We start from the raw sequence: 12,302 nt of genomic DNA, 5'->3' as shown, positions 1-12,302 counted from the left end.
TTTATTACCTGCCCAACCCAATTCTATAATAGTAGGATCTTGGCATCTGCTTCCATTATATCTTCCAATGCTTAGAAAGGTACGTAGCACATAGTAGGCACTCAATAAATATTTGTTGAATAAATCCTTGGGAGAGCGGTATCTGGCCGGCTCAGTTGGTAGAGCATGCCATCTTGGGGTCATGAGTTCAAGCCCCACATTGGGCAAAAAGCTTACTTAAAAAAAAACAACCAACCAACCAACAAATCCTTGGGTGAATGATGCTTCCGGAAGTGGTGAGGTCCCCAGGACCGAAGTATTTAGGTATGGTTTGTACAACCACTAAGCAATGTCATAGAAAAGCTATAGGCATAGGATCAGTCACAAGAATAAAAGATCATGAAGGACTCTTCTAGTGCCACGAGTCTATGATTCTGTGGCCACTCCACCCTCTCTGCCATGCAGTGGGAAAAGCAAAGGAGTATTCCTCAGCTCTTTCCCACCAAATGATGGTACGCACACTCCTGTTCCTGCCGCAACATCATCTCAGCATTAAAATGTTGAAGCTAATCAGACATTTAATTTCAAAGTGGAAGGTCATTATCTTGTCACAAAATTTTATTCCAATTACTTTTTTTCTATTATACGAAATGAATTAAAAGTAGCACAAAACATTGGGAGATCAAACAGTCAATCAGAAGCTCATTAAATATCATTGAAATTGGTGCAATAAAAAGCATTTCCCACAGCTGACTTATTATTTAAAAGCTATATTCTGGATGGCTCAAGGAATTGAATGCTGCCAATCAAAAACCACCCTGTCCATAAATAGCCAACTTGGCTTTAAAAAGTTCACTACCTTTTTTTTTCTTTTTTGAGATAAGAGTAAATATCTAAGGAGATTTAAAGCATGGGTGTAATTACCATCCTATCAGCCCCCATGAGACCCTAAAGAGAAGATATCAGCAAAGTCACCATCTGATAATGTAGACTATAACTTAGAGAAAGATGCTTACAAAGTGCTACCAGTGATTTTATAAACACTTCAATACATTACATTTATGTACAATACTCAACTAAGTACAATCCCAGGCAGGGATTAGTGGTCAGTTACAAGTTTAAAATTGAGTCCAACTCCACACTTGGAATAAATGCCCATTTTATTTTCTCAAGAGTGATTATTAAGCACTTCATTTTTCTATGGACCCAGACGTAGGTGACTGTTAGCATGAGGATCTGTAAGTTGACTGTTTCTAAATTTCTAATATTTTTTCTACTAGGAGCCCTCCCCCCACCTTTTCTTTTAAAGCTATACCACTAATTTTAACATTCAGTTTTATAGAAATGACTACTTTTTGATGTATAGGATGACAGGTCCTTTTAGCTGGTAAAATACAACAGAAGTACTGTTCCCAGTCTCTTAAGGTGTTTAAGTGGTGAGGATGATACAAACCAAAAAGAGAAAGCTCTCAGGCATAGGAAATTACTTCTTCAGTGGAAGGACTCAAGAATTTCTCCCCTCTAAACCACCCCACACAAACACTGCCCCCACCCCAATTTCTTTTCAAACGCCAGGAATTAATGGCAAATTATTTGGGAGTAAAGTGGGAGGGAAACATTTCAATGCAAAATTCAGAACTGCTTTACCGAAAGAAAAGTGTGGGGAGGTTTGTTATCATTTATTTCCTCCAGTATATCATTCAATTTCAGCTGTCTCATGTCTCAGAAGAAGCTCCCCCATTTCTCACTTATGTGCCTAAGAAACATCTCTCTGGCATCTCAATCCCTCACCTTGTCTTTTACCAGCATTTCATTATTTCCTAACTGTCCCTCTCATACTTGTCTCCCTGTTTCCTAGTGACCCACGTGTCCTCATTTAGCAGTTTTCAGAAGCCAGGGAGAAACGTTGCAAATAATGTTAAATATGATTAATACCTTGAATTCCTTGAAATATGACATGCATGAGTTACAATGAAACCTCTTTTATTTCCCCATGAAATGCTTTTGCATAATGAGAAAGAAAATGTCCTCTATGCCCTAATCAGCTCTGACAGTTCCTGGACTCCCAAATACTTTTATTTATGGCATTATTTATTTCATCTCTAATAAATGGAAGGGGGGTACCCACAGCATGATCTGAGGAAGCTGAAGGAGAGAGAGAGACTATCCGGGGTGGAAGAACACAGAAGCTGAACCAGCAGAGAGAGGATTCCAAGGTAAGGGAGATATGGGAAATAAGAAGCAAAGGACCCGAACCCCCAAATGGGTCACTTTCCCAAGACTGAAAGAAAAACTCCAAAAAGGAATGTAACTTCAGAGTGGTGAGAGGAGACTCATACATTAAGGAGGAGATGCACCCAGACTCCTAACCTGGGGAATGAAGACTGACAGGCTGGAAACCAATCCTGGGAGGGAGTACGCTGGTATCGGCGTCGGCCTAGGAGAAGGATGATTTACTCCAAGGAGCCTCTGGGAGAAGCCAGGGCACTCCTAGATTTGAAGACATCTCTACTCCATGGGGATCCTCCTCCAAACCACAGAAGCTCTTCTCTCATTCAAACAATTACTGGAATTGTGTGTCCTCCAGAAACACCGTCCTGGTGGCCCCAGATGCAGTGAGAAGCTCGCTGGGTTCTACAGGGAACGAGCTATCGGGCCACCTTGGTTCTCACATTTACGTATATATCAAATGACACTGTTTAAAGTATTTAATCACCATCCCAAAGGGAGGTATCAGGTCAGATTTTTTCCCTCAATTGCACAGAGTCTACGTGCTATGAGAAGTGAGGATATGAATTCAAATGATCTGGATGCATGTCTACACTCTGCCACACACTCCTGAGTGTCTGGCTTTGGGCAATTACCTCGCGGAGCCTCTGTCTACTCATCTGTAGATTGGGGTAAATGATTCTGCTACATTCTCGGGGCCCCTACGGGAAATTAATAAAATAATGTGAAAGTCCGAGAGCCCGTACGCTCGTGGGATCTACAAGAGCTCAAAGGTCACATGCTGCGTGTGGGCGGACCCCGAGACGCGCAAACAACGCGCAGCGACCCTAGGTCAAGACCTGCAAGGTGTTCTTTTCCAAAGGTTGGGGGAGCAATTCCCGAGGGGCAGAACTGGCTGCAATACCTTCCCAAGGCACGCACGCCCCGCCCCAGCTACTACCAGCCCCTCTGTGCAACCCCGAGAGTTTAGGGTCACGTAGGGGGCGCCAGGAGCTCATTTCCGAAGCTGAACCCCGCCTGCAACGGCAAAAGCTTCAAGTCCGCACCTGGGGCTCCAAAGTCTCGCGCGGGCCGGGACCTCGCCCTGTTTATCCGCGCGCCCTCGGGATCCGGCTTTTCCCTTCCCTCCCCCCGTCGGAGGCGCACACCCGGCGCGCGGACCCCACGGGCGGCGGCGGCGGCGGCGCCAGGCCCCGCCCCCATTATCATTAGCAGATATTACCCTAAACACTTGCTCTTTACCTCCTTTCTCCCTCCAGGCATTGGCGAGGCGGCCTGTCAATCAGCGCTCGGGCGGCAGCCCCCCGCGCGGGGGCTCAGCGATGCCAGCCTCAGCGACAGGCGGCAGTGGCGGCGGCGGCGGCGGCGGCCCAGGCACAGGCACACACCCTCCCACACGCGCGCACTCGGGCAGAGCCCGCGGGCGGGAGGCGGAGGCACCCTCGGAGGCCGGCGCCCGGCGGGGAGGGGGCGTGCGACCGGGGACCGGCCCCGAGGCGCAGGATGGAGGAGGAGATGCAGCCGGCGGAGGAGGGGCCCAGCGTCCCCAAAATCTACAAGCAGCGCAGCCCCTACAGCGTCCTCAAGACGTTCCCCAGCAAGAGACCGGCGCTGGCCAAGCGCTACGACAGACCCACCCTGGTGGAGCTGCCGCACGTCCGGCCGCCGCCGCCGCCCCCGCCGCCCTTCGCGCCGCACGCCGCCGTCTCCATCAGCAGCAGCGAGCCGCCGCCGCCGCCGCCGCCGCCGCCGCAGCAGCAGCAGTTCCAGGCGCAGAGCTCCTACACCCCCGGGCCCGGCCGGGCCGCCGCCGCCGCCTCATCGTCGTCTCCATCCTGCACGCCCGCCGCGTCCCAGGGCCACCTGAGGACTCCGGCGCCGCCGCCGGCGTCCCCCGCCGCCTCCTCATCCTCGTCCTTCGCCGCCGTCGTCAGGTATGGCCCGGGCCCGGCGGCCGCAACGGGCAGCAGCAGCGCAGGCAGCGACGGCGCCAGCCTGGAGCTCAGTGCAGGTACCAACTCCTGGGCGCAACTTTCCTTTCCGCCCGGCCGCGGGGAGGGGTGGGGGCCCCGGGAACCAGAAGCTGGGCATGGCGGACCCCCTTTCGCGCGCCGGGCCTGGCGGGAGGGGCGCGGGGGGAGAGGGGTCGGCGCGGTACGGGCTGAGAGAGAGTCAGGGCGTCGGAGCGCAACCCTGAGGCCTCCACGCACGGGCAGCAACTTCTAGAGGATTCCCCGCCGCCGCCGCCGCCGCCGCGTGCGGAGCTTCCGACGGCGAGCGCGCCTCCTAACAGGTGGCTCCGCGCTCGGATCCAGCTCGGCGCCCAGGAAGCGGGGCGGTGGCGGTCGGCGGCCGGGGTGCTTCGGACGGGGGGTCGGGGAGGCAGCCTCGGCGCCGAGGTTGCGCGCCGGACACCCCAGGGTGGCGGCCACGGCCGCACGGGGAGAGGCTGGCGCTGCTTTGGCGGCGCTCGGGGACGCCCTCCCTTTACCCTGGGCTGCTGCACTTTTTCCTTCCACTTTTCCTTTATCTCTCTTTCTTCTCCGCTTGTTTTTCCTTCTCTGTCTCCCTCCTTACCTTCCGGTCCTCTTTTTCACCACCTATTTGAGGCACTCTGACTCTGTCGCGGTCCACTCGGCTGGCTCTTGGGCTCGCTCTTTTTCTGTGTGCTCGTGTTTCTCGTGCGCGCGCTGGCTCTGCTCTCTCTGGCCCTCTTTCCCCACCGACCCCAGAGTCCCGGCCCGTGGGTGTAAGAGAGCGGGGTCCTCTGCACCAGCCCGCCGGGTGGACCTGGCGCTCGGCCCTGCGGCGGACTTTAGGGAGGGGGACGTCCCGCCCCCTCCCCCCAGCCCAGGGACACCCCTCCCCCGGGCGCTCCGGGCCCGCCGCCCACGCCCCCCGCGCAGAGGGATGGGGCTGCGAGCATCTGAGCCCCAGCCCTGAAGAAAGGCCTGGTGGGGAGCGCCCACCCCAGGGAACGAGGCTCCTCTCCACTGGGAGCCTGCAGGAGGCCCCCTGGGAAAAGCCCGCTCTCCTTCGGGAGGTGGGCTGGTAGAAAGGCCACAGCCTGGGGCCTGCGCCCGGGGGCACTCTGCGCTCCCTCGGGGCGCGGAGCCGCGTTTATCTCGCTCCTGAGAACTAAAAGTTCCTGCTGAGGCCTTTCATGGCATTTTAGAGCTCCCCCCCCCAATTCTGCGCATCCATGGATCCAAGGCTTTTGTCCCAATGAAAATATGAGCATTGTCTCTAAATGAGTTATAGAGGCCTGTGCTAACGTTACGTTGTTTGTCAGTATTTTGACGCATGAAGGATTGGTTTTAAGAAAGAAAATCTAATTACAGGTAATAGTGAAGATTTGTTCTGTCACATCTCTCACTGATTTGGAGACGTTTGACGGGTTTGAGTTGGGTTCTTATGTAGGTGTTCTTATTGTTTGTGGGGTGGTTTGTTGGTTTTTGGTTTTTGGGTTTTTGTTTTTTTTTTCAGTTGCTCTTGACCCGATATTCTGTTGTGTTTTTATATTCATTGTTAGGTTACTCACCCATTTCCCTTTTGTCCGTTATTTTTCTTTTGTGTTCTCCCCTTAGTAAGGTTTGTGTTCTTTTCTCTCTGGATTTGGAGTCTTATTTTCTTCTAATTCATGCCCATGTTTATTGCCTTGTTCTGCTTTATCTTTGTTTTATATGTGTTTCTTCCCAGTTTGGGTCTTTTTCCCATTTTCTATGTTTTGCCTACCCCTTTGCATAACTTTAGTTCCACCATGTTCACTGGAGGTTCCCCCACCTTTTAATCTGCCTGTTCAGTCTTTAATCTCATCTTGCTTTCTCCTTTCAGTCTTTGCTGTCTTTCAATCTTTTACTTCCTTTTATACACTATAAATCTGCCCCCTCCTTTCCATTTTCATTCATAGTTTTAACCTTGCTTTTTCCTCCTCTTTTTCCTGTATTGTTTCTTTTTTCTACACCAGCCACTTGCTGTCCTTTCCGTGCTCCCTCCTACTCTGACGGTGTCCTTGCTGTCTTTCGTCCACAAGGAGTTTGTGTGGTTTTCCTTTTCACCTTGTTGTAAATGTTCTCTTTCAGTGTTTCGTCCTAGTTAATTTCGTCTCTGTCCCCAGGTGGAAATCGCAACATCACTGCATCTAAAAGAGTGAAAGGGGCTTTATTTGATGCCCCCTCAAACTCCCTCTATTTTTTATTTCCTTTTATTCTCAAGGCTGCTGTGGCTGCTGCTTTTCTTTTTTTCTTCTTTAAGGTCATAGAGAGGTAAGCTTGATAGCACCAAGGGCAGGATGCCATGTGCTTGTTGGAAAGACAGGAATTGGTTGGTAGGTTTCTTCCATGCAGTGAGGAAAATGGTCTGGCAGCAAAAAAGAAAAGAAAAAAAGGCCGTAGTATTAGACATCATGAATTGTGGTCATAATATGAATCATTGATGGACAAAGCCGTCTCTTAACGGGCACAGAGATGTGAGTGGCCATCAGAGGGACAGTCACCTGAAGAGCTGATTGGCTCTTTGAGGAACTAGTGGTTCCACTTTGAACCAATGAGCATGTGTGCCCAGACAGACACCATTTCAGCATATTGGGGAGGGGGCTGGGGAGGGGGACAGTTGCTTGTTTCACCCTCACGAAAGTGTTATTGCAGCTACTCCAGCTACCTAGTAAACGGAAAATAGTCAACACATCCATGTGATGAATCGAGTCAAGGATAGAAGAGTTATAACTGAGCGTCAAGAGTAAATGCAGTGAAAAGATGAAAAGGTTGAAGTGAATCTTATTTGCCATTAAGAGCCATAAGCCATTGAGAGGAGAAATGTGTGATTAAAAATAGATTTTTCAGCATTCTTATAAAATCTCATGAAGAGTATAATTTTCCTTAAAAGGGGTAATATACCATGGTTTTAAAAGCATATTTTTCCTCTGTGGGAGGCTTAGAGTTAAAATCCACGTAGATCTTGATATGCAGCCTAAATTTGGCATCAGGAAATGGGAAATTGCATCTTTAAGCAGAGTACAATCAAAAATGAATTACAATAAATCCTATATAATTGCATAGGTCATTCTCTTTAATGAGATTTTATTAACCTGACTGTCAAGCTTTTGAGTCAGGCAGATATTTTATCTTCTTCAACTGATAAAAGTGTCAGCTATAAACCACCATATAAATATTCATAAATCTACACATCTGTGGCAGCCTATCAGCATCATTCTTTTGGACATTAAAAGCATTCTAATTACTTTCTGTCTAGCAGAGCTGAAATGCTGCCTGTTATAGTATGTGCTTGGCAGGCATGATTGCTTTTGTTTGCCATCACAAATAGCAGCATCCTATTTTATATACCGATGGTCCAGAAAATATTCAGGGATTGACTGAGCAGGATGAATATTAGGAAGCACCATCTGGTTTTGATAGCACCGAGTATATTAACTCATCTGTTAATTTTTGACACATCATTGATTTATTTATTTAGAAAAATTGCATCCTGTTTTGCTGTGTTGATGTTTGCCATTATGAAAAAAAATTGGATGGCATTTTTTTTAAAAGACATAGTTCATTGATTTAAGACAAGGGTGATGCTCCCAAAGATGCTTTCATTTCCTAACTTCTATTTGCTATGCCATGAAGTCCTCTCTTAAGTTATATTAATGTTTTAGGGAAATTATCTATATTGGATAAGCTGAAAAATCCTTTTGGTAGATATAACGTATGGATACATGATAGCACATCACAAAAATTTTTTTTCTGCTTCTGCATTTTTAATATTAATATATTTCACCCTTCGCTGGGCTAAAATCAAAAGGTTACCACTAATCTCAATGACTGTGATCTCCCTCATAGTAACAAATACTCTTGGGTATATGCTGTGATGGGCAAATTCCATTCAAGGCTTTACTTACAAAGAAGGACATTAAAGTAAGGCGCCTGTGTTTGATTGCCGAGTTCCCATCCCTCTTCTTATTCACTTATCAGATTTAGGATGGATTAAACCACTTAAATTCAGAAGAATTTCTAGAAATGAATTTTTTAAGCCACTTATATTCAGAAGATTTTCTAGAAATGAATTTTTTAATTAAAAAAATAATCACGGGTTCAGATTTTGGAATCAGACTAGGCACAATTTGCAACATATCCCAACAGATTGCACAGTAGAGCAAAATAAATTACAAGTGGTCACTTTACAGTGCTTCGTGATTGTGGTTTATTAACATTTTGCAGTGTTTACTTTTAGAGAAGTTAGGAATAAAGTAGGTAGTTTTAAAGCCCCTTTGTAAACTGTTGACTTTGTACTTTTCCTGCCATCACTTGAGTGGAGCATTCTGTAACTAGGGGGAAAAAACAGTTAAAGAAATTCAAAATACATGTTCACACTTTGCTCAATTAAGAATCATGGGTCAGTGACCATTCAATTGTGTTCATATGAAAACAGAACTTTTCTCTATTTCTTAGCGATAATGGGCATTGCACAGTACTTGCATTTCTAATTATATTCTGTCTGGAAGGCTGAAGTATTGCTGGCTGCAGTACGTAGTAAGTAGAAAGATGTGCTGTTTTCTGCCAAGTGTGATGGTAATATTTTTCATCGTATTCTTCCATGTATTGATGTTAAAACACTATTTGAACGTTTTAAGGTACCAAAAAGAGGAGAAATTCAACTTTAGGGCTTATGGTTGCTATTTTTGCATCTCAGTTCTTAGAACAAATTCAGAATGAAGCATTTTTAAAAACTGAAGGCAAGAACTGTGTTGTGTTTGTAGCTACCCTCTGATATTCTGAGAGCGCTTTAATACGTTATCTTCATAATGTAGTGTATCGCATAATGATTTTTTCTCAGCATATTATGAGTTTATCCGTCAATTAAAACAAATCATGCTTGTCCCTAAGTCAGGTTTTTTTCCCTTAAAATCTATACCGTAATGTGATTTAGCAATATGATGAAAGCTACTGAGTGTGCTTTAGGACATTGAACAGATATATTCGAGTAATTCTTTATAGACACTTCTATTTTAGCCTTTCTTTTCATATTTTGTTCCTTTCATCAAGGTTATGTTAAAGGTGTATAGGATGTAAATCAGTTGGGACTGTGCTGATTAAAATGCAAACAGTAAATACAACTTCAGGTCTAGAATGGGATTATAGGATTAAAATGAATGAAAACTACTAGTGTGCTAGAATTGAAAATTCCCAATCAATATCATCCTTTGATTTTACTAATAAAAGAACAAAAACCTGGAAGTGAAAATGACAATGCAACATTATAAGTCCTCCCACTTGTATAGTTCAACTGTTTACCATGTTTATTTGGTTTGGGTCAACATAAAGAAATAATACCAAATATCTGAGGTCTTTCCCCATTACTTTTTGGTTTAAATCGTGGGCCCAGTTCTCCCCTTCCACCTGGCAGGGGACAGAGGCATCAATTCCAGTGTTTTGGTGTAAAAAGATACTTCCCATATCCACATCCCTTTTTCTCCCAAATAGCGAGTGGACTTTATCCTGGCTGCTGCTTCAACAAAGTTCCCAGCCCATCAACCAATTCTAGCCTGAAACTGTACTTGATATCTGGTTCTTCAGGACTCAAAAATCATTGTATAAAAAACAGGCCTGTGCCTAATATGTGTGGGATTTAGGACAAGAGTACAAATGCAGGCTTTCATACCATATATCTAAATAATTAACAAATTGTTAAATAAAGTATGTTCCCATCCACCTACCTTGATAAATACACCTTCTTAATGACCAGATTTGATTTTGGAGTTTTCAGCCAGCCCATGGCCTTCTCTCCCCACCCCCAGCTTCATCTTCCACTAGGAGGAACCTCACATACACAGGAATGGATGCCCCAGTCCAAACTTCCAGGCTCTGGCACCATGGTCTGTCTTTGGGAGAATGGCTCAGGGAAGAGTCCAACACAGGCCCTCGAAGCAGTTTGAGTAAGGAATTCCTGGATCTTGGGTACCTCACCATGGGGAGAGGGTGGGATGGAGGAGGATGGTTAGGGCAGGGGCCCTCCTGCCTGTGTCTAAGGGTTATATTGTTCCTAGGGGTGAGAAAGCACTATGCCAGGAAGAAAGCAGTCCTGTGGACTCGCAGCTTGCCCAGAGTGCTCTTGCCACCCCAGCCAAGGAAATGTGAAATGCTATAAACTAAGATCTATTTATTTACAAGAGGCCCTGCATATATTCAGTAAATATTTCATTGTCCCCACAGAAGCCCTCAAGCATCTCACTATTTTTCATTTTGGAAGTTTATCCCCCCCCAAAAAATAACAGCTGATCAACATGTTCGGAGACAACAAGTAGCTAGATAAATTTCTATCATAAATAGTTACCGGCATCTAAAATCTATAGTATTTTGTTTGTGGCCATTATTCTGAGTAGGGAGGAGAGGAAATGAGAGGCATCCACCACCTCTATGTAAGCCTTATAAAGTATCCCTCTGTATTTATAAATAGTCCATTCCGGGTGGTGGTCAGGAAAGAAGAAAATGTACCTGGTGACATTTGCATTTAGGGTGAATGTTCAGGACCCTTTGACAACATGAAAACATGTTTTCACAATTTGAAGGGTTTTTGCTTGTTTTTCTAAACTGATTGCTTTCCACTTGGTTTTTGCTTTTCATCGATTGACGATTAATATGCTTTTGAATATGTTTCTGTGAACTAACCACCACTCTAGACACATGCCGTTTTAAGAGACGTGGCAGTCTAATGGAAGAGGCTCTAAGAAGAGGCACTGCTGCTTTTCACGTGATACTTAATACAGATTGGCCTAAACATTGGCCTTGACAAGAAATCCAGGTTCACAGATAAATGAAAAGAAAGCATAGTGAACACAGATGTGGGATAACACAGTTTTGCTTTTGGGCTCGTCATCATTTGCCTTATAGGCCACTCTTTGTTTTATCTTAGATGTCTAGTGAGCTCTTCAAAAGGACTTATCTTTCTCCAGTTTGCATCTGGGAGCAACGTACTCTCGGCAGGGATTGTATCAGCTGATTAATAGCAAGGGCATGAGGGCACTCCAGAAATAGAAGTAATGATTGCTGTAAGCCCTCCTATCAATGAGGAATTGAGTCTGCCGTGGCTGGCTCGATTCATTAGAGTAAGGATATTAATGAAGCCAAAGGTGTGAGTTCAGACCTGTGCAGGCCAGTTAATGCCACAGCAAGGGAGAGCTCTGTATGGTGCCCAAAGTCACAGTCCGGCCATTTCTCAGAGTGAGGGGGTGGGGGTAACTCTTCAGGCACCCCTCTGGTTGCAGAATGACAGGAAGCTAATGCATCCTATCTTGTCACCTTAGTTAGGGACGAAGAGTAAAAATACCTATTTTTAACATTTTTGAATGTTAAGCTCAACATTGAGGACCGCACTTACCCCTAGTCTTTGGCTATCCGACTCTGATGTGTCTTTTCATGTGTTTCAGAGAGTCGAATGATCTTGGATGCCTTTGCCCAGCAATGCAGTCGAGTTCTTAGTCTCTTAAATTGTGGAGGAAAGCTTCTGGACTCCAACCATTCCCAATCCATGATTTCTTGCGTAAAGCAGGAAGGCTCGAGTTATACTGAAAGACAGGAGCAGTGTCCCATCGGGAAAGGGGTCCACAGTCAGACCTCAGATAACATAGACGTAGACATGCAATATATGCAAAGGAAACAACAGACTTCTGCCTTTTTGAGGGTTTTCACTGACTCCCTACAAAATTACCTGCTCTCGGGGAGCTTCCCGACTCCAAACGCCTCATCGGTCAGTGAGTACGGCCACCTGGCCGACGTGGATCCTCTGTCAACCTCCCCCGTGCATACACTAGGTGGCTGGACCTCCCCGGCAACCTCTGAATCCCACGGTCACCCATCCTCTTCTACGCTGCCAGAGGAGGAGGAAGAGGAGGAAGAGGAAGGCTACTGTCCGAGATGTCAAGAACTGGAGCAGGAGGTTATTTCGCTGCAACAAGAAAATGAAGAGCTCAGACGGAAATTAGAGAGCATCCCAGGTACCGTGCCATTTTCCTTGCCAGCTGCCTGCAGATCCTTCCTCCCATTGTCTCAGGTGTGTGTGTGTGTGTGTGTGTGTGTGTGTGTGTGTGTGTGTGTGTG

The 12,302-nt window shown here is 46.3% G+C and overlaps 1 protein-coding gene across 4 annotated transcripts in view; it reads left to right on the top strand.

Moving 5' to 3' along the window:
- The first annotated feature begins 3,583 nt into the window (after nt 1-3,583).
- Nucleotides 3,584-12,302, top strand: part of BEND4 (BEN domain containing 4) — a 34,255-nt gene continuing 25,536 nt past the window's right edge. For 3 of the 4 annotated variants that reach the window (XM_073891584.1, XM_073891585.1, XM_073891586.1), the window contains exons 1-3: nt 3,584-4,219; nt 10,004-10,141; nt 11,633-12,199. In XM_073891584.1, coding sequence (XP_073747685.1) covers nt 3,712-4,219; nt 10,004-10,141; nt 11,633-12,199 — 1,213 coding nt within the window. In that variant the 5' untranslated portion in view covers nt 3,584-3,711. The remainder of the gene's footprint in view (nt 4,220-10,003; nt 10,142-11,632; nt 12,200-12,302) is intronic. The other variant, XM_025887621.2, reaches the window with a different exon arrangement.

Source organism: Callorhinus ursinus, unplaced genomic scaffold (assembly GCF_003265705.2).
Source record: "Callorhinus ursinus isolate GAN/ISIS: 27379988/994484 unplaced genomic scaffold, GSC_fseal_2.0 scaffold4, whole genome shotgun sequence".
NCBI lineage: Eukaryota > Metazoa > Chordata > Mammalia > Carnivora > Otariidae > Callorhinus > Callorhinus ursinus.
This window is presented reverse-complemented; position numbering and strand designations above follow the sequence as displayed.